This window comes from Leptodactylus fuscus, chromosome 4 (assembly GCF_031893055.1).
Source record: "Leptodactylus fuscus isolate aLepFus1 chromosome 4, aLepFus1.hap2, whole genome shotgun sequence".
NCBI lineage: Eukaryota > Metazoa > Chordata > Amphibia > Anura > Leptodactylidae > Leptodactylus > Leptodactylus fuscus.
The window spans coordinates 121,120,686-121,146,058 of record NC_134268.1 but is presented as its reverse complement, the minus strand read 5'-3'; the positions used below and the strand labels follow the sequence as shown (position 1 = coordinate 121,146,058).

General features: G+C 42.9%; 1 protein-coding gene across 2 annotated transcripts in view; it reads right to left on the bottom strand.

The window, feature by feature from the left end:
* GABBR2 (gamma-aminobutyric acid type B receptor subunit 2) overlaps nt 1-25,373 on the bottom strand; it is a 639,056-nt gene that overhangs the window by 31,633 nt on the left and 582,050 nt on the right. For both annotated transcript variants that reach the window (XM_075270993.1, XM_075270994.1), the window contains exon 16: nt 13,096-13,278. In XM_075270993.1, the coding sequence (XP_075127094.1) occupies nt 13,096-13,278 (183 nt within the window). The remainder of the gene's footprint in view (nt 1-13,095; nt 13,279-25,373) is intronic.

Below are 25,373 nucleotides of genomic sequence, written 5' to 3'. Positions count from 1 at the left end.
AAATCACATGACCATGCTCAGAGTTTTATCCTCTAGAAGTAACAGAATGAATGACAGCAAGCCGAAATCTAGAAAACTGTGAGGAATTGGTACATAAAATATTAAATATTAATATATTATATTATAATATTATATATTATATTATAATATATTATATTAAATATAAAATAATAAAAATTGTATATCTTTTTATTGTACATTTGTTTGTCAATATTGGTCTGAAAGTGGCCATCCCCTTTAAGCATGTCTTAGAGTCTCAAAGTACAACAGTACCCATTATCCTGAGAACAGTAACAGGGTGTTAGGACACTGATACATGGTGGTAGTTTTTGCTAGTACAAAAAACAAGTTGCTTTCCAGAATCTAATTGCTCAGTAGTCGGTATTTGGTAATAATCTGCATAATCCTTTCTTCTCTCTCAGCCGGAATCCAAGTTGTCATTACCTTCTTACCTTTACATTTCCAAGCTAGACATTTTAGCTAGATTACATTACCACAAGAGTAAGAATTGCTTCTTCCCAGATTGGCTCTCTCTAGCTACACTAAACTTTGTATGTTGTCTGATGGTTATGTTGTTTCTAACAATAGATTACTAGTTTAAGGTTGGCCATCTGGCCAGGAGTTCCATAGCTGTAGACCTTTTCTGGGTGTTTTTGAATCAATGTGCTTAATGTAGAAATAATGTTTAGTACATATAGAATGGAGGACAACAGTAAACCTCATTGAACAGTTTATCTTGAGTGAGATGGTTACCTCCATGGATCTTGTTGTTTGTGGATTGTTTGTCTGTAGATTCATCTGTTGAGTGCAAGAGGAGACTGGTCTGGGAAAACTAGAAACAAACTGTCCTCCTATTGTTCAGATTTTCTAATCTGTAATTTCTCACTGAGTTTTGAGTATGTAGCGGCAGAGATGGATAGGGATAGAGATTCCAGGGACCCCTACCTGTGAGAAGTGTATGTATGTCAGCAAGTGTCAAAGAAAGTCTAGAGAGTGAAAAAACAAGAAGGTAATTGTATGGGGATATCTTATAATAAGAAGGCTTGATATATTTAATGTAGGTTTAGGGGATGGAATGAAAATTTTTTTTAGTTCAATTGTACTCTAAAGTAAAATCAATGGTTAATTTAGCCTTTTGGGATCTGCAGTATAATAAGAGATAAGAAAGATGGTGGGAGCAAATACAGATTGAGGAGTGTAACCTTCACAGGACTGTAAGACTGTGCACTGTGATAAGTTCTACATAAGACAAGTAAACAATCTGAGTGTATAAGTTGTGTGATTCCAGGAACAATCTTTGTTTTATTTAATTTACTATGGTTTTTATATTAATTTGACATCTATGAGATTATTGAAATGTTCCTTCCTTCCCCCCACTGCTCAGATGATTTTATAGCTAATGCTGAACTGACACCTTCTTCTGATGGTTCTAGACTCTATGATGAGCATGGCATCCTTCACACAGCCCATGTAGTTGTGAATAATCAGGCTGTAGTGACAGTGGCCACCTACCTAGTCACCATTCAGCTCAAGATACTGAGTTGGTCATTATTATTGAACATTTACACAGACCTATGTCTAACATTAAAGGGAATATGTTTCCAGTTTAGTAAGTGACAGTTATGTTCACTTGTATAAGCTATCATAGGAGACTAGAGATGAGCGAACACTGTTTGATTGAATACATATTCGATCGAATATCACGCCGTTCGGGGTATTCGATTGGAAACGAATACCACGAGGCAAATGCAGTAAAAATTCATATACCCTCCCACCTTCCTGGCGCTTTTTTTGCACCAATAACTGTGCAGGGGAGGTGGGACAGGAACTATGACAATGGAGGCATTGAAAAAAAAATCGGAAAAGTAATTGGCTGGCTAAATCAGGTGACCTCCAATTTATACGAATGGTGGATTTAACATTCGATTAATTTGAGACTGTGAACTACTGTATGTGACAGGGATAGATCTACAGGCAGGGTTAGCTAGGGATTACCTTTATTTAGGTGGGAATGTCACTCATCCAGCTCTTTGGGGCTCTATCTGGTCGGGATCCCTGTCAGCTTGCGATATGCACGAGCTGACTTTTTCCCATAGAAATGCATTGACCAGCGTTGATTGGCCGCATGCTATATAGAGTACAGCATTCGGCCAATAAATGCTGTATGGCATTCGGCCAATCAATGCTGGTCAATGCATTCCTAAGGGAAAAAGTCAGCTCCCGCATATCGCAAGCTGACAGGAATCCCGACATAATACAGTGACTTGGGCATGTTAGATGCCCCCAGACATGCTTCCCCTGCTGTCCCAGTTGCATTCCAGGGTGTTGGCATCATTTCCTAGGGTGTGATACTTGGTGACTCTCCTGAGTTGAAGGGTGGGATCCCCTGAAATGAAGCATTTTCCCCATAGACTATAATGGGGTTCGATATTCGTTCAAATAGTCGAATATTGAGCGGCTATTCGAAATGAATATTGAATATTTTACTGTTCGCTCATCTCTATAGGAGACATATTGTTTTCTCCTTACTATACTTGATATAACCCAGCATACCTTCTTTCTTGAGACAATCTCTGATTTCCAGTCATCTTCCTTGACAGTTGAATGCAGAGTATGGGAAAAGTAAGGGTGTTTCTCCCTTGGACGTATTTGGGATCTCAGTACTGAGACATGCTGATGGAAGTCCTGGTACTCCCAGGTCCTTGTTCTCCTACCTTGATACTATAGGTTATGGTGTGGCACTTGTCTCAAAAGGAGGGATGACTGTGTTAATAAATCATTGGTACCCTCCTGGATTTACCTTGTTTGTAACCAACTATTGTCAATCATGTTTGACATAATTAGAAAATCTGTGAATACTCCTCAAAAGCACTTTCCAAAAGATTTGTATCCATTACAGAGGCTACATACTGATTCCTTACAAATACCAAAATGTGATATGTGGACTATGTGCTTGTGTGTGGATTAGAGATGAGCGAGTACTGTTCGGATCAGCCGATCCGAACAGCACGCTCGCATAGAAATGGATGGACATAGCTGGCACATGGGGGGTTAAGCGGCCGGCCGCCGTCAAAGCGGAAGTACCAGGTGCAGCCATTCATTTCTATGGAGCGTGCTGTTCGGATCGGCTGATCTGAACAGTACTCGCTCATCTCTAGTGTGGATGTCTTATCGGGGTAGAGGTCAGTCAGGATGGCAACAGCCCAGCTACTACCAATAAACTACTGCCAGAAATTATCTGTAGATTTGGGGTCCCACAGATAGATAACTGATTCATATGATACAAGATAAGTAATGCAGTGGTTTATGACAGACCTAGGGGTAGAGCTGTTTGATACAGCTTTTTATTCTACATAAAGTGGTAATGTTAACATTATAGTTTTACTCTGAAAAACAAAACTGTTATAGGGTTAAAATGGTACTAAAGCAAACCTTTGAACTTGTTCCCCTTTGAGATACTCTTCAGCCCCTAAGACTGAATTATATTTTCTTCATGATTCACAGTTGTCTTCAGCACGTGGACCTTTGCAGTTACATTGGATTCTAAATGATATGCATAAGCAGATCGACACTTCTGGACCCAGATGCCTACATGCTGGTGATCGGGTGGTGGTCAGGGAACAACTTGCCAAGTTCTTTCAACTTAGATGGGAGAGGCCTTTAGGTCTTTACAGGTATTGCTGACTACATCTGCAGCAGTTATGCTACACAGCAAACCCACCTGGATCTACGCCTCCCACTGCAATAAAGTTCTACTAACACTACTAGAATTACACTATTTGAGCAGATTATGGGGATAACGTCCATCCTTAGGGAGAGACCACCTTTTCAGGTGTGTGGAGACTTATACAGCCATAGTTACTCCACTGCAAGGGAACATGGGAAGAATATGTAAATCTGTCTCCCTAGATGTAAACAGGGAGACAGTGCCTCTGTTATGCTGCCCTTAAGCACCCTTAAATACTTCTGGGAAAGTCGGGCATGATCTTCAGGGTGCTTCCCATAGAGTGCAGCATAACAGAAACACTGTCTCCCTGTTTACATCTTGGGAGACAGATTTGCATATTCTTCCCATGTTCCCTTGAAGTGGAGCAACTATGGCTGTATAAGTCTTGATTTGGTTGTAACTCCGCATTATGCAGTAAAGACTTCTGGGAAAGTTGGGCATGATGTTCAGGGTGCTTCCCATAGAGGGCAGCATAACAGAGGCACTGTCTCCCTGTTTACATCTAGGGAGACAGATTTGCATATTCTTCCACTGTTTGAGCAGTGCACTCTATATTTCCTTTGTGGCATCAGAGTCTATAAGTGGTTGCTTGTGAATTCAAGAGGTAATGGTACTGCATGAATGTAGTTCCAATCGTTACGATGAGCTAATAGACTAGTCAGTGATGGTGATCCTTTTAGAGACTGAGTGTCCAAACTGCAACCCAAAACCCACTACATTAACCCACAAAGAGGGCTCTGAGTGCCACCTCTGGCACCCGTACCATAGGTTTGCCAACACAGGACTAGATCACTTCTGATACTCTTGTAGAGGCCTCTCTAGAATCAGAGTAGGTTTGTAGACTAAATTAGTGAAAGATTATTTTTGTACCATGTGTGTTTATCATGTGTGTGTTTGTGGGGGTAAATGTGGCACTTTTATTACTTATGGATATTGTATGGTTGCAGGGAATTTTCAAAACATAAAAGAGCTTCAAGAATTACTATTTTGATTTTCATTCCTGATGATCTTGCCCTCTTTATGAATGTTGCACAGTCTTCATACAGGAAGTCATTCTTACTCCAAACTTTTTTTCTCCTGATATATTGTTAAGATCTTTATTAAGCTTTTGTACTGGAGTGTTTTGCCATGACGCAGAGCGAAAATACTGTAGCACTTTGATTTCCCTTGCTGACAGGTATCTGTGTTCAATAATGCATGACACGGCATTCTTTAAGATACTGTAAGAGGTGTCATCAGTAGTTTCTATCAAACCAAGTTCTGCATGATTACCTCACAACTAACATGCCATCAGAAGCAGCAGGAGATGCTTCATACAGAATATTTTCTACTTATACTGAACTTCTGCAGTGTTGTAAGCTTGACAGCTGAAATCCGGACTATGTGAGTGTGCATTCAATGGGAGGGTTTGCTTAGCCTGTTCCACATTCATTTCCCAGCTCCCTCTCTACAATAACGTTTACTAATGGTCTTATCATTAAATTCAGAATTAAATTATCATTTATATTACTTTTCAATTCCATATACCTTTTTAATGTCTTATAAGAGCTTAAAATATAGTTGCTGAAATATATTATGAGAAATTATTTCATGTATTAATTTTCAATATTTAATAGTTACAGATATTTTGAATAGAATTCAGTCACAACAGATCACATCCAGTAAATGGAACATTTTTGCATATTCAAATTTCATAGATGCTATAAAGATGTCAGGGTTAATATCTGAATACTGGTTCTGGAAAATTCAATGTTGTTGTTGTCTGTTAGGGCAGCGGTCCGCAACTATATATATATATATATATATATATATATATATATACACTAGCTGGTACCCGCGACTTCGTCTGCGGTGATTGTAGAAGTGGGTATATACAGGCGCGGGTAAGGTTTTCGTACTGTGTATAAGGTATGGGATATGAAATGTAACTGTGTATCTTGTTTTTGCTGTAATTCAGAGAATACGTGAGACATTTGTGTTGAATGTAATTTGCATTTGAGCTGCTATACGGTGTTGGTATAAACTGTACATAGTGTCTTTGGGACAGAGGTATTTGAAGTTAATATTAGAGATGAGCGAACACTAAAATGTTCGAGGTTCGAAATTCGATTCGAACAGCCGCTCACTGTTCGAGTGTTCGAATGGGTTTCGAACCCCATTATAGTCTATGGGGAACATAAACTCGTTAAGGGGGAAACCCAAATTCGTGTCTGGAGGGTCACCAAGTCCACTATGACAACCCAGGAAATGATACCAACACCCTGGAATGACACTGGGACAGCAGGGGAAGCATGTCTGGGGGCATAAAAGTCACTTTATTTCATGGAAATCCCTGTCAGTTTGCGATTTTCGCAAGCTAAATTTTCCCCATAGAAATGCATTGGCCAGTGCTGATTGGCCAGAGTACGGAACTCGACCAATCAGCGCTGGCTCTGCTGGAGGAGGCGGAGTCTAAGATCGCTCCACATCAGTCTCTATTCAGGTCCGACCTTAGACTCCGCCTCCTCCGGCAGAGCCAGCGCTGATTGGCCGAAGGCTGGCCAATGCATTCCTATGCGAATGCAGAGACTTAGCAGTGCTGAGTCAGTTTTGCTCAACTACACATCTGATGCACACTCGGCACTGCTACATCAGATGTAGCAATCTGATGTAGCAGAGCCGAGGGTGCACTAGAACCCCTGTGCAAACTCAGTTCACGCTAATAGAATGCATTGGCCAGCGCTGATTGGCCAATGCATTCTATTAGCCCGATGAAGTAGAGCTGAATGTGTGTGCTAAGCACACACATTCAGCACTGCTTCATCACGCCAATACAATGCATTAGCCAGTGCTGATTGGCCAGAGTACGGAACGCGACCAATCAGCGCTGGCTCTGCTGGTGGAGGCGGAGTCTAAGATCGCTCCACACCAGTCTCCATTCAGGTCCGACCTTAGACTCCGCCTCCTCCGGCAGAGCCAGCGCTGATTGGCCGAAGGCTGGCCAATGCATTCCTATGCAAATGCAGAGACTTAGCAGTGCTGAGTCAGTTTTGCTCAACTACACATCTGATGCACACTCGGCACTGCTACATCAGATGTAGCAATCTGATGTAGCAGAGCCGAGGGTGCACTAGAACCCCTGTGCAAACTCAGTTCACGCTAATAGAATGCATTGGCCAGCGCTGATTGGCCAATGCATTCTATTAGCCCGATGAAGTAGAGCTGAATGTGTGTGCTAAGCACACACATTCAGCACTGCTTCATCACGCCAATACAATGCATTAGCCAGTGCTGATTGGCTAGAGTACGGAATTCGGCCAATCAGCGCTGGCTCTGCTGGAGGAGGCGGAGTCTAAGGTCGGACCTGAATGGAGACTGGTGTGGAGCGATCTTAGACTCCGCCTCCTCCAGAACGCCAGCGCTGATTGGCCGAATTCCGTACTCTGGCCAATCAGCGCTGGCCAATGCATTCTATTAGCCCGATGAAGTAGAGCTGAATGTGTGTGCTAAGCGCACACATTCAGCACTGCTTCATCACGCCAATACAATGCATTAGCCAGTGCTGATTGGCCACAGTACGGAATTCGGCCAATCAGCGCTGGCTCTGCTGGAGGAGGCGGAGTCTAAGGTCGGACCTGAATGGAGACTGGTGTGGAGCGATCTTAGACTCCGCCTCCTCCAGCAGAGCCAGCGCTGATTGGCCGAATTCCGTACTCTGGCCAATCAGCGCTGGCCAATGCATTCTATTAGCCCGATGAAGTAGAGCTGAATGTGTGTGCTTAGCACACACATTCAGCTCTACTTCATCGGGCTAATAGAATGCATTGGCCAATCAGCGCTGGCCAATGCATTCTATTAGCTTGATGAAGCAGTGTGTGCACAAGGGTTCAAGCGCACCCTCGGCTCTGATGTAGCAGAGCCGAGGGTGCACAAGGGTTCAAGTGCACCCTCGGCTCTCCTACATCAGAGCCGAGGGTGCGCTTGAACCCTTGTGCAGCCTCGGCTCTGCTACATCAGAGCCGAGGGTGCGCTTGAACCCTTGTGCACACTCTGCTTCATCAAGCTAATAGAATGCATTGGCCAGCACTGATTGGCCAGAGTACGGAATTCGGCCAATAAGCGCTGGCCAATGCATCCCTATGGGCAAAAATCACAATTACACACCCGATAGAGCCCCAAAAAGTTATTTTTAATAACATTCCCCCCTAAATAAAGGTTATCCCTAGCTATCCCTGCCTGTACAGCTATCCCTGTCTCATAGTCACAAAGTTCACATTCTCATATGACCCGGATTTGAAATCCACTATTCGTCTAAAATGGAGGTCACCTGATTTCGGCAGCCAATGACTTTTTCCAATTTTTTTCAATGCCCCCAGTGTCGTAGTTCCTGTCCCACCTCCCCTGCGCTGTTATTGGTGCAAAAAAGGCGCCAGGGAAGGTGGGAGGGGAATCGAATTTTGGCGCACTTTACCACGCGGTGTTCGATTCGATTCGAACATGGCGAACACCCTGATATCCGATCGAACATGTGTTCGATAGAACACTGTTCGCTCATCTCTAGTTAATATACCTCGATATACGACATTGTATGATTTGTTATTTTCTGCCAGTAGTGTGTTGACATTTTTTTCTTTGTAAAAGTTGCCATATTCAGACAGCAGTCACTTTTTTTATTTGTCTGTGTGGGGATGTCTTTTTTTGCGGGGCCGGGTGTAGTTTTTAGTTGTTGCATTCTCGGGAATTGCTATTGGTTTGATCACTTTTGATTGATATTTGTATGATAATGAAAATAGTGAAAAAACAGCGGTTTTGGACTTTTCAGTATGTTTGCGGCTACGGTGTTAAGCGTTCAGGCAAAATATTTGTATAACTTTGTAGAGTGGGCGATTTCAGACACAGGGATACCTACCATGTATGTGTTTCACAGTATTTAACTACTTTTATATGTGTTCTAGGGAAAGGGGGGGGGATTTGATATTGTAATACTTTTTATTTTGTATTTTTTTTTTTTTCCCTTTTTTTTTGTTTTTGTTTTTGCATTTATTAGACTGCCTAGGAGTATTGACATGGGTGGGCGATGTCGCGGATTGTCAAAGCAGTGGGGGTCGGCAAACATGGCTGCTCCGGAGCGTTAAAGAGAGCCTCCTGGAGTATCGTTAAGGTGAGGGGCAAAGTGGTAAAGTATATGTATATGAGATTGTGTGGGGTTAGGGGCTAGGCTGTAGAGGGCAATATGAATTTTGTGGCTTGCTATGGTCCAAACTGTGTGAGATTGCAGAGATGGTGATGTAAGTTTGGGTTTTGTGGGGGTCCTGGCACAAATGTATGTGCGCTATTGTAACGAAAAGTAGCCTATTGCGCAATCGAGTGTAGTGACTATGTTTGTGGAAAATTTCAGCCAAATCGGTCGAGCAGGTTTTGTGTGATTGAGGAACAAACATCCAAACATCCAAACACACAAACTCACAAACCTCCGGCATCCCGCACAGGTGAAAGAATGCAATAACAATCTCTTGGCCAAACCCAGTCCTATGTGGCTGACTTGCCTAATTGGTACTTACAGAGCAGCTACCCAGCCACACCACCCCTCTTATGCGTTCCCTACCAAAGTTCTTCACTAGCAAAGGAAAGCAAACACTTAACCTGGAGATACCGAGGCCTTCACTGTACGGTCCATCTCCTACACTGAGTGCAATACAGTGCTCACCTGGCGGTGACCAGCGCTGCAGCCCTTGATGGCTGATGTGCCACTTTCCTGGTGAGCTGCCATGGAGCAAGCCAAAGTCCAGCCACACCACCCTTCCTTGCAGGTCAGCAACTGGAGCCCCTCATTGATTAAGGAAGGAAGACAAACACTACAGGGCTCTTCACTGGGAAGGAGATGTTTACACCACAGCAATACAGCAGCTGAACAGCAGAATTTAATGGTAAGAGTAGTGAGCAGTTCTCTCAGTCCTGACGACAGGCACCGTGCTTCTACTAGCTCAGGGGATATGATGCCTGCCTTCTGCAAACCCATAGCACTAAGCAGAGTGCAGTTGGTGTCCTAGTTGCAGGTAACATCTAAGGGTAACGGATGCGTTTCCTTGACTGAAGCAGACCCTGCGTGTAGATCTCTGGGCAGCAACCCACCCCTCCTCTCTAGAGAGCTGCACAACTTTTGATGCAGTGGAATGGGATTTTGTTGTGGGAAGTGATGCATAGATTGTTCTTGAACAAAATTTTATAAAATGGTTACAGATTCTGTATAAAACCCCATCAGAAAGGGCAGGGTCGGACCAAGCCTTAACTATCAGTTCGGGGCCCCAGGCTTCTGGCAGCACTGTAATGATTAAAGATGGCCGGCAGTTTCCCAGGGCCCTGACACACACAGGGGCCTCCTGCCAGTGGTATACTTTCCCTATTAATATAGGGAAAGCATACATCTGTAGGACTGAGGACACCAGGGGCAGCAGCTGCACCTATCCCTGCCATCCTATGAAGAGCTTTCTCTGCAGCCCGGACTTCTTCCCCCTCCCCCTTCCAGCAGTGAGTCATCGCTTACATCGTACTGTGTGGGGACAAAGAGACGTTTGCTGCGATGCTCACTTTCTGCTTCACAAATGTGCAGGGGCGTAACTACCGCCATAGCGGCAGAGGCAGCTGCCACAGGGCCTCGGACATTAGAGGGCCCGGTGACAGCCGCTATTGCTGTGGTTTTTTTTTTTTTTTTAATAGGCTGTTACTCCAGCCGGTAACGGGCCCTATTTACTTACCGATCCTGGCTGGCCGGGATCGGTAAGTGACACCGCGGGCCTCACAAAGACTATTATTATACTCGGAGGTCTTTTCAGACGCCCGAATATAATGATCGGAGGCCCAGGAGAGGTAAAAAACATAAAAAAAACGTGTTACTTAGCTCTCCACGATCCGGGCAGGCCTCAGGCCTAGTTGTCCGACGTCTCTGACGTCACATGAACCCGGCCTGTGTCCCGGGTCATGGGACGTCTGACATCATTGAAGAAGGTCGACAGCGTCGAGCCGGGGGACAGGTAAGCAACAGTGGGTTTTTTTATGTTTTTATTCCCCCGGATCTCCGATTATTATACTCTGGGGTCTGAAAAGACCCCAGAGTATAATAATTGTTTATGGATGTCCACAGTGGGACATAATACTGTGTGCAGGGGCCACTAAGGGACATAACACTGTGTGCAGGGGCCACTATGGGACATAATACTGTGTGCAGGAGCCACTATGGGGTATAATACTGTGTGCACGGGCGACTAAGGGACATAATACTACGTGCAGGGGCCACTAAGGGACATAATAGATTGCGCAGGAATGCGGAGTAGGGGGTTGGTCGAGGTCTTCGGCGTCGATGTCGGTCGGAGAGCCATGTCAAAATTTTGCCACAGGGCCCCGCCATTCCTAGTTATGCCACTGCAAATGTGAGTATATATTCTTCTTATTTTGGTAAATGTAATATTTAATATGTATTTTTGTACAATTGATTAACCCTTAAGTACTATCATACATCACTACCATACACATATCATTATGATAGACACCATGATAGTACTTAAGGGTTTTGGCGGGATTTGAGCACCAGGACTCCAGCGCTGCAAGGCTGCAGTGCTAACCACTGAGCCACCGTGTGGCCCCCTTCCACAGTGTATTTCTTTGAGCTTTTGATGCATTTTCCCGGCACTTTCTCCTGATTGTGCAGCTGAAAGTAACCGGCCATGTTTTTAGAAGAACACGCATTTTAGAGTTTACAGCATCTTCCACATCTTTTTTTCCTGCAATGTGTGGATGAGGTAAATTTGATTAAATTTCATTCACTTTGCTTGTTTTGTAAAACACATCTTTTTTTTTTCTGCCGTAGCCAAAAACGCTGTGTTTCTGCAGTGTGGGGCTTCAGCTTAAAGAAGTTGTCCACAAACTGGAGCGATCACTGTGGCGGCTGCCAGGTAGGTGTAAAAACAAAAAAACAAAAAAAAAAAAAAAAAAAAGCATACTCAGCTGTCCCCGGCACCCCATTGTTCCCCACCTGTGTCTGTTCAGTTTCATGGTAATGCCTCATTTCTGGAAATCCTGCACCTAATTGGTCTTAGCAGTCACATGATGTGCAAGACTCCCAGCAAGGAGGAGGCAGCACAAGACTGAGTGGACACTGGCGGCAGACAATGTAGCGCCAAGGACAGATGAGTGTGCTTCTTCTTTTTTTTTTTTTTTTTACATCTCCCGCCTGGCACATGGGTTGTTGGACAAATCTTTAAAGGATTTATCCGTCTTTCGAATATTGATGGTCTGTCGTTAGGATAGGCCATCAATATTACATCTGCAGTGATACAACAGCCAGGACCTCTGTAGATCAGCTCTTCCAGGACAGTGTGGCTGCAGGTAATGGTAACATTCCTAGGAGCCGCGCTGTTCATTTTCCACAAAGGGTGTAGCAGTGGGTTTAGGTAGTGAAGTGGTGCACATTGTATGAAGGGTGAACAGCGTGGCTCCCGACATGTTATTACCTTTAGCCACCCTGTCTCGGTATTGCTGGTCTGCAGGGATCCTGATGGTGGACCCCTAGAAAAAATTCCACTGGTGGGCCCTAGACACCCAAGTCCGACACTGGGCAAGGGTCCAGTGGGAAATATACAGGGCTGCACATTGTGATTACTGTTTGCCGTTATTTGTGGAACCCCTGGCTATGGTGTTAAGGAAGACCAAGGAAATTTGTGGTATTCAAATTTAGTAAATTCTCAGAAATGAGGTCATGTTTATTATAGATCTCAAAGATTGGGGGATAGAATTGGACACTATTACTTGTGGTTTATTGGGGGATATTAAGAATCTTAATTGTCTTCGTCAATGTATTATTCCGATACTTACTTCAAGCTCTTTTTTTTGGCTCGAATACTGTTGGTAGGATATTGTAGTGATAGAAGGCTAAAATTTAATGACTAAAGTGCTGGGACTGTGTTTTTTTTTCTTTTTCCTGCTCTAGGGGCCCCTGCGGGGAAAATCTGGCTCAATTCCACTTAATTTTCTTCCATAATAGTTCCCCTATAGGTAACAGTCTTCCTACTACATACTTAATAGTATTACTTATGGGGGGCTATTGCCTGGAAGAGACACTACTGCCTAAGTACGTTCCTATGGGGAGAAACTATTATGGTAATAGTGCTTCTTAAATGGGACCTGCCAGCATTCCAGTTGAAAGTTACATACAGGCTATGGCAACCCAGCTTGAGGATAATTTGACAAGGATGTGAGGACAAAGCCAGATTTTTGCCCATGAACCTTTACCTACATCCTGGTTTATATCCCTATAGCGTTGCCTTCATACCTCTTGTATGGTAGATTATGCTTATGAAATCTAACAGGTTCTTTGATACAGAAACCCTGAGTACCTCTGTGATTTTCATCCGTAATCGATGATTTTCTGACTGCAGCCCTTCTAGTCGGGATGTGCTTGCTTGATTTACACTGGTGACTGATGTCGATGTCTTGGAATCTTCTTTTTTTTGATTATGTGTAAACTGAAATCTTCTGTTCTGGGTCGCTGCATCAGGATTCGTCCTTAGGGTTATTAACTAGAAAAATAAAACAATAATTTACAATGTAATGTTGTAATAAAAGCTGACTGAAAGAAATTTAGTACTGACTGATCTTTTCAGGTGGATGTTACATTAAGCTGACAATTTAAGTCATTTTTTCCATTTACAATGCACATGTAATGTGCTCAATGGGCAAAAACAATATTAAATATTTATGCAAATAAACATTTTAATTATGCATTAATAACTTCAGCAAGTTATTGTTTGTTGGAGAATGTTGATGCTTTGTCCTCAGTTATAGCACCTGTAGCCTTGTAAATCCATACGTGGGTTTTTAGCCTTTTAAGAATTATTGAAAAAATATAACAATTTTTACATTCACAATCACAAAGTAAGCACGATAAACTGCACATGAAGGAATTAAAAGATACATGTCTTCATCTGGAAACCTATGTATTGTTCACATTTTACGATCCTTTTTTGTTAGCTTGTGAGTACGGAGCTTCTATGCCATTCCCATACAGTTGAATAGAGTTAAGCCTTACATGCATGAGGGGACCTGGGACCCTTGTTCTGGTTTTCCCCTATTGATAGGGGATAATTATTGTTTATCAATTAATCAGTAGTGGTGGGCAAACCTTCAGAGATTTGTTTTGCAAATAAAGTTTATAAGGTTCATCTCCAAGTTTTGGTTCAGACTCAGAGTCATTATGTTGGCGTGGCAGTTCAACAGGACATAATATGATGGACCAAGGACACCTCTGACTGATTGGTGGCCATCGTTGTAGCTGTGGCAACATTTGTGGCAGTGCTGCAGGGCATAATATGATGGACCAGGACACAGGACATGTCTTCCTGAGTGGTGGCAGTGGTGGTAGGCACTAGGCAGCTATGAAAACGTTTGGCAGTGCAGAAGTGAATTTTATGATGGAGCAGCCCGCCGGACATGTCTGGCTGAGTGGGAACAGGGGTGTAAACTGCTGTGGCAACACGTATGGCAGTACATCAGGGCATAGTATAAAGGTCCAGGCCGCAGAACATTGTCTGCTTGAGTGGAGGAAGTGGCAGTAACTATTTAGAAGTCACCATCAGCAGCAGTACAGTAAATGGAAAATGATGATGAAGGGAGATGGTGACAACACTATTCGGAGGCATCAGCTAGAGGTGTTTGATAATCCTCACAGATCCATGCCTGATTCATTCTGATAAAAGTAATTTTTTCCACAATACCTGTGGACATTTTCATCCTTTTAGGTGTTTCAACATCACAGGCAGCACTGAACACTCTCTCGGCCATAACACTTGCGACCAGACAAGACTCTCATGGCAAACTGGGCCAGCTTCTTCCAGAGTTATTTGCTGCACCATAGCTGCACTCTAGTTATGACTGTACATGCTGGTGCAGCCGGTGGGCGTCAGTTGCCTGTTGTAGCTCTGGTTGGTGCTACAAGCTGAAAAATTTCTGCTGGCTGCTGCTGCTTTTACTCCTCCTGACACTTGTGGCACTGACAGAGGTGGAGTGCTGGCTGAGGGAGATACTAGTAAGCAATAGCGTCTTACCTCCCATAGCCCTGATGACACCCTTCCCCTGAGGAAACTGCCAGTTGCGGTGGCAATATGCATGGGGTTGTTTTACCCCAGGCATCGCTGAAACTTTTTCCAGTTGTACTCCCAGTGGTTTGTATCTACAAAACCTTGTTCTGGATGCATGCTTTGTATTTATCATAGTTTCTGCATACTGTTATTGTATTTTGTACTCACAATTGCCTTATATCGTGGACATTGCGTACCTGTTGCACAGCGTGGCGCTCTATATTCAGACACTGCGGATTATTTTCTCTCTGAAAGGGGCTCTATCAGCAAAATTTTGCTGTATGAGCCCCACATATGCATGAATAGCCTTTAAAAAGGCTATTCAGGCACCGCTAATCTTATTTTAAACCCCCGTCCCGTTTTAAAAAAACTATAAAAACATATAGGTAAATCAAACCTGAACGTGCACCCTGGGCGGTGATGCACGATCCGACGTCATCTTCTGGCACACCTACCTCTTCTTTTTTCTTCTTTTGGCAACGAGCCGGTCCTGGCTCTTCCTCGGCTTCATCTTCATCCTCTTCAAATCCGATTGGTTGAAATCCGGCGCGAGGGCAGTAGCGCTCCCTCCGGAGCTACTGCGCACACTCTGGCGCCATTTTTCTCAATGGCAGTGCCACATGGTCTCATGCTGACTTTGTTTGCATACGTTTGCTTGGGCCCTATTACCATATTGAATCCTCTTTGAGCTTTACCATTGAGCCATTGTATTGTGTGTTCAGTAGGAGGTATACTTTACATATATATATATATATATATATATATATGCATTAAGACTGTTTGCATTTAAATTCTTTGCATTGTAGCAACGTACTTGCTTCTTACCCTGCTTCTCATACTTACCCATGGATACTTATTTACTTTGTAACGTGCCTACCCCTGTCTGATGGTTTTGTGATATTAGTCACCAATTTTAAATGTTTTTGTGTATTCATAATAAAATTTATACGTTATTATATATATTTCTTACTATTCCCTGGTTTGTTTTTCTGTTTATTTGTTCTAATATGAACTTTAGAATACAATTATTGTTTGACCTTTCTAAAGGGAATTGCACAATTACATGATGTATTTTCTATTTCCCTGATACCATGCTTGTTTATCTATGCTCATCTCTAATGTCCTATCCTAGGACAAGAAGGAAAAGAGGAAGAAACGCAAACCCCAGGCCCTGATACCAAGGTTGATTCAGTGCGTCTACTGCTAGGAGAGGGTCCAGAGGGTTTGCGGAATGAAAATTCTCCAGTTCGATGTTTTTCCTTGTGGCAAATAAATCTAGGAAGGGGAAACCCCAAATCCTGAAACACATCCTGACTGAGGCTCCGCTCTCTGTGTCGGACATTAACCCTGCTGGGAAAGTCTGCTTGAAAATTTGCACTTTAGGTTTTAGATGCCCACAGTGCTAAAATTTATTCCAGAGCCCCCACATTGATAATTGGTACCCATACTTACCTACAGTGTAGAGCAGACCTGGGCAAAGTCCGGCCCCCGGGCCATATCCGGCCCTCTGACTTATTCAGTCCGGCCCGCACAGCTTTGACTAGGGAGGCGTGTCTAGGGGGCGTGTCTTAGTGCCGGCCGAAGATGGAGATGTGGAGCGTGTCATAAAGTACTGAGAGATGTAAGGTGAGCTGCAGGGGGAGAGAGAGAGAGAGAGTGTGTGCCTGTCTATATGTGTGTCTGTCTATATGTGTGTCTGTCTACTGTATATGTGTGTCTGTCTATATGTGTCTATATGTGTGCCTGTCTATATGTGTGTCTGTCTACTGTATATGTGTGTCTGTCTATATGTGTCTATATGTGTGCCTGTCTATATGTGTGCCTGTCTATGTGTGTGTCTGTCTATGTGTGTGCCTGTCTATATGTGTGCCTGTCTATATGTGTGTCTGTCTACTGTATATGTGTGTCTGTCTATATGTGTCTGTCTATGTGTGTGCCTGTCTATGTGTGTGCCTGTCTATGTGTGTGCCTGTCTATATGTGTGCCTGTCTATATGTGTGCCTGTCTATATGTGTGTCTGTCTACTGTATATGTGTGTCTGTCTATATGTGTCTATATGTGTGTCTGTCTATATGTGTGCCTGTCTATATGTGTGCCTGTCTATATGTGTGTCTGTCTACTGTATATGTGTGTCTGTCTATATGTGTCTATATGTGTGCCTGTCTATATGTGTGCCTGTCTATATGTGTGCCTGTCTATATGTGTGTCTGTCTACTGTATATGTGTGTCTGTCTATATGTGTCTATATGTGTGCCTGTCTATATGTGTGCCTGTCTATATGTGTGCCTGTCTATATGTGTGTCTGTCTACTGTATATGTGTGTCTGTCTATATGTGTCTATATGTGTGCCTGTCTATATGTGTGCCTGTCTATATGTGTGCCTGTCTATATGTGTGCCTGTCTATGTGTGTGTGTCTATATGTGTGCCTGTCTATATGTGTGTCTGTCTACTGTATATGTGTGTCTGTCTATATGTGTCTATATGTGTGTCTGTCTATATGTGTGCCTGTCTATATGTGTGTCTGTCTACTGTATATGTGTGTCTGTCTATATGTGTCTATATGTGTGTCTGTCTATATGTGTGCCTGTCTATATGTGTGCCTGTCTATATGTGTGTCTGTCTATATGTGTGCCTGTCTATATGTGTGTCTGTCTATATGTGTGCCTGTCTATATGTGTGCCTGTCTATGTGTCTGTCTATATGTGTGCCTGTCTATATGTGTGCCTGTCTATATGTCTGTCTGTCTATATGTGTGTCTGTCTATATGTGTGTCTGTCTATATGTGTGCCTGTCTATATGTGTGCCTGTCTATATGTGTGCCTGTCTATATGTGTGTCTGTCTATGTGTCTGTCTATATGTGTGCCTGTCTATATGTGTGTCTGTCTGTTTGTCTATATATGTGTGTGTGTGTCTATATGTGTCTGTCTATCTGTGTGTGTGTCTTAGCAACCTAGGGGCAGAGATGGAAGGGGAATGTTATACTAGGGCAGAGATGGCAGATGGAGGGGGGGACATGAAACTGGGGAAGAGATGGAGGGGGGGGGACATGAAATGGGGAAAATAAAGGGGGATATGAAACTGAGGGAGAAATGGAGGGGGGGGACATGAAACTGGGGGTAGATGAAGAGGGCACTTAGACTGGGGGACATTAAACCGTGGAGGTAGGTGGAGGGGGACCTGTCTGCCTCTAGTTGCCCCCAGTTTAATGTCACCCTCCAGCTACCCCTATGGTTTAATGTCTGCTTCCAGCTTCCCGATTTTAATATCCCCCTCTAGTTGCCCCCAGTTTCATGTACCCGCTCCAGCTGTCAATTTATTGCCCCCCTCCAACTACCCCACTGTTTAATGTCCCCCTCCAGCTGCTCCAGTTTCATGCCCCCTCTAGTTTCCCCCAGTTTATACTGAGGCACCAGGTGAGGGACTTATTACTGTGGGGCAGTTGGAGGGGACATTATAATGTGGGGACATATAATGTACGGGTGACTGTAGGAGGATTATACTGTGTGGGGGGACATGGAAAGATGATTGGGAATGGGCGGAGTCAACATAGAAGTGGGTGGAGCTAAATTTGCCGTGGCGCGGCCCTCTAGCATAGTTTCAATTTCTTATATGGCCCCATGGGAAAATTAATTGCCCACCCCTGGTGTAGAGTATAGTGTAGAGCAGACCTGGGCAAAGTCCGGCCCCCGGGCCATATCCGGCCCTCTGACTTATTCAGTCCAGCCCGCACACCTTTGACTAGGGAGGCGTGTCTAGGGGGCGTGTCTTAGTGCCGGACGAAGATGGAGATGTGGAGCGTGTCATAAAGTACTGAGAGATGTAAGGTGAGCTGCAGGGGGGAGAGAGAGAGAGTGTGTGCCTGTCTATATGTGTGCCTGTCTATGTGTCTGCTATATGTGTGCTTGTCTATATGTGTGTCTGTCTATATGTGTGCCTGTCTATATGTGTGCCTGTCTATATGTGTGTCTGTCTATGTGTCTGTCTATATGTGTGCCTGTCCATATGTGTGCCTGTCTATGTGTCTGTCCTTATGTGTGCCTGTCCATATGTGTGCCTGTCTATATGTGTGCCTGTCTATGTGTCTGCTATATGTGTGCCTGTCTATATGTGTGCCTGTCTATGTGTCTGCTATATGTGTGCCTGTCTATATGTGTGCCTGTCTATGTGTCTGTCTATATGTGTGCCTGTCTATATGTGTGCCTGTCTATATGTCTGCTATATGTGTGCCTGTCTATATGTGTGCCTGTCTATGTGTCGGTCTATATGTGTGCCTGTCTATATGTGTGCCTGTCTATATGTCTGCTATATGTGTGCCTGTCTATATGTGTGCCTGTCTATATGTGTGCCTGTCTATGTGTCTGCTATATGTGTGCCTGCCTATGTGTCTGCTATATGTGTGCCTGTCTATCCAGCTGTCACCAAATAAGAGGAAGATGAGACTCCACGGACTGTTATATTTATCCCAAAACCCCTCCCTCTCCTGATAATGCTCGTCTATGGACGAGCTGTGTGAGCAAAGGGAGGGGGCGTTCCTCCCCGCTCCACAGCACAGCGCGATAGGCGCCGCAAGGCAGAAGGACGTCTCTGGCTAATGGTCAGAAACGCCCTTCTGACCATAGAGCACTACAGTACCGGCACCGTAAGCTCTTTACACCGGGCACAGATCGGGAAAGCTGACAGTGCGCTGAATTCAGCGCACTGTCAGCTTTCCAGCAGTATATAACACTGCATGTGCCCAAAAGTGGTGAAAGGTCCTCTTTAATGTCTGCTTCCAGCTTCCCGATTTTAATATCCCCCTCTAGTTGCCCTCAGTTTCATGTACCGCTCCAGCTGTCAATTTATTGCCCCCCTCCAACTACCCCACTGTTTAATGTCCCCCTCCAGCTGCTCCAGTTTCATGTCCCCTCTAGTTTCCCCCAGTTTATACTGAGGCACCAGGGGAGAGACTTAATACTGTGGGGCAGTTGGAGCAGACATTATAATGTGGGGGCATATAATGTATGGGTGACTGTAGGAGGATTATACTGTGTGGGGGGGGCATGGAAAGATGATTGGGAATGGGCGGAGTCAACATAGAAGTGGGTGGAGCTAAATTTGCTGTGGCGCGGCCCTCTAGCATAGTTTCAATTTCTTATACGGCCCCATGGGAAAATTAATTTCCCACCCCTGGTGTAGAGCCTCTAATCCTTGACTCTAGACGCTAGCATATCCTGAAGATTCACAATAATCCACTGCCAGAGGACTTCAGTTCTTTACAGCGTCTTCTCTTGGGTTCCCTCTGGCGTCTCTCTGTATGTCTAAGTATATTGGGTTTGCACACTACTCAGTTGGTTACAAAAAGACCAATACTATTGCCAGTTGTTTGGACCATAGCCATTTCAGATGTGACAATCTCACTAAATCTGTCACAAAAAATTCCCTGGCTTCTTTCCTTGTTGTATATGCATTGCATGTCAAATTTTGCACAAACGTAAAAGCTTTTTGGATGCAAATGGAAATCGACACAGGATTTATGATCACTTTACACATGCCATAGAGGGTGTAATATACATCCTTTAGTGGACATGTAACATGTACTGTACTATGTTAGCAAAACTCAACGACAACTAAAAATCAGGATTTGGGAGCATATTTTGAGCATTAAAAAGGTCAATCAGTTGGAAACAGACAGCTCTCAAAAAAAGATAATGGACAGAGGGGATCCATCTCACTGTTTCAGGATCTCAAGCCAGAGTGGTCTTGAGTGGAGCTGGGCCCACTTGACCACTGAAATTGCTGAAGTCGTTAGGCCTAGAACAGACATTATTTCCCTGAATGAACAGGATCCCTGCATCAGGATGGGTAGTATCCTTGCAGGGGTGCTGTCATGGGTGTGGGTAAAATTTTTCATTTTAATATTGCTAGAGCCTACAATTGTTAATGCTTCTCTTTGCAACTTCTTTGCTTACTATGCTGAAAGCCATAGGCAACCAAGCAAGTTCAAATTTTCTGAAAGTGTAATCTATATTTTATGATGCATAAGACAGGTTCACACTAGTGTTTGGGTTTCCATCCTTGGGGACCAGATAAACAAAAACCCTATCTGCTTAAAAATCAGTTACATGCAGAAATCTGTGAATCACATTTAAAAATGTTAAAAATAAATTAATGTTAATTAATGGTGCCACCATTTTACCGGGGTTTGCCTGCACCCTGAGCAAGATTCAGGGCTGGTGTTAGGCTTTATGCAGCCTGTTAAACAAATGTAGATATTTTTCAATGCATTAGTGATCAGATCTCCAAGGGTTCAAGACCCCTAGGGGTATAATAAATGCAAGAAAAAAAATGTAAAAAAAAAATGTCAAAAATTCAAATCATCCCCCTTTCCCTAAAACACATAGAACAGTACTTAAATACTGTGAAATACATACACATTAGGTATCCCTGTGTCCAAAAATGCCCAGTCTACAAACCTATACGGTGAACGCCATAGCGGGGAAAAATAAATAAATCAAAAGTGCTGAACTGCCATTTTTCACTGCTCTGCTAAAAATTTTGATAAAAAATAATCAAAACATTAGATATTCCCCAAAATGGTACAACTACAAAGTACACCTGGTCCCACAAAGATGTCATAAGTATCACTGTACATGGAAATATAAAAAGTTTTAGATCTTCATTAAGGGGTTAAAATGTAAATAAAGCTATAAATTTTGTATCCCCAGAATCATACCAAAACATACAATGCACGTCATTTTGCCTGCAGAGTGAACGCTGTAAAAAAGAAGCCCTTAATAAAGTCGTACAAATACACTTTTTCTCCAATTCTACCCAATTATGATTTTTTTTTCCAGTTTCCCAGTGCAATGAAGAAAAATGTGTCCCGCATTAAGCTCTACTATGGCTCTGTGAATGAAAAAGTTAAAAAGTTCTGGGGTTTGTAAGGCGAGAAGGGGTTAATATTACAGAGACATAGTAGAAATGGTCATAAAATATGATATATGCTGTGTTATTTTGTGTGTCATTGGTTGTCTTTATTAAATACAAGCCTAAATATACACTAGGGTTTATCTAAGCAATGACAGCAATAAAGATAAAAAAATGTCAATCATTGCCTATTATGCCATCTAATAACTGGCATGGTAACATTTTACTGCCTTACGGGGCAGAAGACCTCAGGAAAGCAGTAAAACTGTCTACATTAGAATTACTGTAGTGTATGTATAATATGCTTTTGGCTGGTGGTACCACATCCTTTAAATAGACTGTCTGCAAACTCAGGGACACGGGTGGGGACATTTGAAATAATTGTGGCTCATTAGTCAGGCGCCAGTGCCATCCTAAGCTCGCAGCTGTGCTAGTTCACCATGTAAATTAGTGGAACATTGATTTGGACTTATTAGATTAGTGCTGCTTAATGAATAGGGAGCGTCGCTAATTAATCTCTACTGTTGTGGCAGTATTCAATCTCCCATATGAAGAAGACAGGCGAAATATATAGGATGATCAGTTTCTATAGCCCCCTAAAAATAGGCTGGTGGGTAGAAACAGCTGGCAAGGACATGTGTGCATTTGCACTTTAAGTCTCCTCAGTTTATGAAGCTACTATTAACTACAAAATCACTTGATAATCCTCTTGCAAAAGGAGTAATCCGCAAACAGCCTTGTTCTGGGAGATCAAGAAGGAAAATAACAGATAAGAAGACGAAGATAGTAAAAGAATTTACAGTTCACATGGAAGAAAACAGGAATGATGGCCATACTGTAGCCTCTGCTACTATAGTAATACAAATGTACAACATAAAAAATATTAATTCTAATCCAGTATTTCTAGAATTGCAGATAATTAATAAAAATGAGTAGACTATTTAAGTTAGATGGCATTGGTCAATAAAAAGCTGTTATTAAAATGCAACTCCAACTTTAATTCTACTTACTTAGACTTTTCGCAAAGTGAACTCCAAGCTCCAAACTACAAGGCCTTCTAGCAAGTTTACCAACCAATATGCATGTACAGTATCTATACTATATTTCACTCCTTTGAGACTGTTGCATATTATTGGGCAAAGTTCCTGTAGATTGTCTACTGGACATCTTCGTGTCTGTATTATATTACAACCACTATGGTTACAATGTTTTGCACAAGTCACATTTCTTGCGCAAAATTATGACTTTTATGTCTTCCCTGCACATCACTTTGTCCAAGGAGAGCATAGTGAAGTAATCGTAAATTAGGTGCAAAATCCGAGCGTGTAAAATTATGGTACTTCTTGATAAATCAGCTTCTATGTCATGAGCATTACATGACATGTCAAGTCTTCATAGGCCCTTCCATTCTAACACAATTCCAATGTTTTATGGCTTATTCACATGACTGTGCCATGTACTCAGTCGATGTAAGCTTCAGTGGCACTCGTATCTAAGTCGAGTGTCCCATTTTCATGGCTTATTTTCAACCGATTTTAACGGACCCTGTATAAAACTGATGAATTTCATTTGTCCTAAAATCTTTGTTCCAACCTACTGGAAACACCTAGTATGGTTATATGATTCACTAGGCACCATTTTCCCTGGCTATACAGAGATGGTTTGGATCTTCTGCTTTATTGCAGAAGTTTCTGACTTTTTTCCTTTTTTCGTTTTGAGTTTATCATAAGCTTATCAGCTGTGCATCCTTGACCTGTGCTGGGGCCGATTTCTCAGCAATTTGGAGTGTGTCTGCAACCACAGATCCTGGAAGAAGAACCGAGGATGAAACAGCCTTAGTACTGGCTTCATCCTCTCAGCAGACAAGAAAGCGGCAATTCCATGTGCTATACCAGGATGTACACCAGCACCCAGAGAAGTTCCTTGATTTCTGCTGGATGTCTGTTCAGTCCTTCAACAGGCTGCTGGAGTCACTTTGGTTTGGTCTTGCCCACCATGAAAAAAATAGGAGGTGGCTGATTTCAGCTCATGAATGGCTGATCATTTCCTTGAAGTAAATAACTATTAACCTACTGCTGTTAAGATTACATTATACTCATTTCCACAGATACGTTGATTGGTGCGGTTGGGAAGTAGCCTTGTCTTCTTGCTCGGATGTAACTTGAATTCTGACATACAAGTTTTTTGATGTCATTTCTACATTGTTCTTTATACAAAGCCTCAGATTCCCAGCTTTATGCCTCCTGCTAGGATATTTTCCCTATCCCCCACACAAAGGCTTAGTAATTAGACTCATCATACCCATGATCTAACTGACCATCTGTACCCTGCCTTGTGGATTGAAATTACAATAGACAGGAGCCAACCTCAGATCAGCCAGACTTACTAATACATTTAACCAATATCCTTCAACAACAAGGAATGAAAAAAACCCATAACTATCCAGATAACTCATAACAATATGTATATACAAAGATAAAGGTGAAAAAAAAAACTAAATGCAACAAAAAAAATTAAATATCTAATATGACATTTGGGGAGTCATGACCACATTTCTCATTTATTATCCAGATTGTTGACTAGAATGTGAGGACCCATAGAGAGACATAAGATGGACCTGGAGGAACAGATGGACTATGAGTAGTTAAGGCATAAGGTGGTCCTGAAGAAGCAGATAGGCCATGAGAGGAAGAAGGACCAAGTGATGAGGTTGATACATGGCCATATACATTTGTTTTTGGAGCATGACGGCATATGGGATGGCCATATATACCTGGTGTTGGTTGACCACATGCAGAAGTTGCCGGATTCCCATGTGTAGTGATTGTGGGCTGTGAAAGAGAATGTGCACTTTGGAGACATTTTGGACACAGATGGGCTGCTATATGGCACACATACGCATCATGCACAATGTGTAAATGGTGCTTGTCAGGAAGGATTACATTATCATGAAAAACACATGTTGAACACAGATGGTCAGCTATATGGCATACATACTTGTCATGCACCATGTGTCACTGACACTTGTTAGGAATGTGTTAAATATACATGAAAAAAGACATTGTGGGTGCTATTAGGTCTACATAAATGCACATCATGCACTGTGTGTAAGCAGTGCTTGTCAGGAAGAGGTTACATAAGCAAGAAAAAAAAATGCATGTAAGCATTATTGCCAAGATGTCACAAATGGTACATATCAGACTGCATGGTTTTTGACCTATGGCCTATTCCTCAGGGTACATCTCCTTAGCAATGTGAACCCAGGCACTGTCTTTCTTGCTGTAATCCTGGTACAATGCACTGTTGGAATCCCACAGCTCAGGGTGGTTATGCACCAAAGAAGTTAACATCTCAACATCAATAAATATGGGCCTTGTGATCCTCTAGCATACCTCGTGGGACAACAAATATAACACCCTGCGGCAGTGAGGCCAATTGGTGAAAATTGTTTGGTTTTTAAATTTTGGGTGCTAGTGGGGACCATAATTAGGTTGTGGAAAGGCATTAGAGTGTGGCACATGTACATGCGCTCCAGGGATGCAGGTTTCTCCTAAAAATCACAAAATTTCAGCTGTTCCATGATGGGCATAGGCCTGGGTTTCCAAACAACAGATCTGTGAAAGTGGGTCG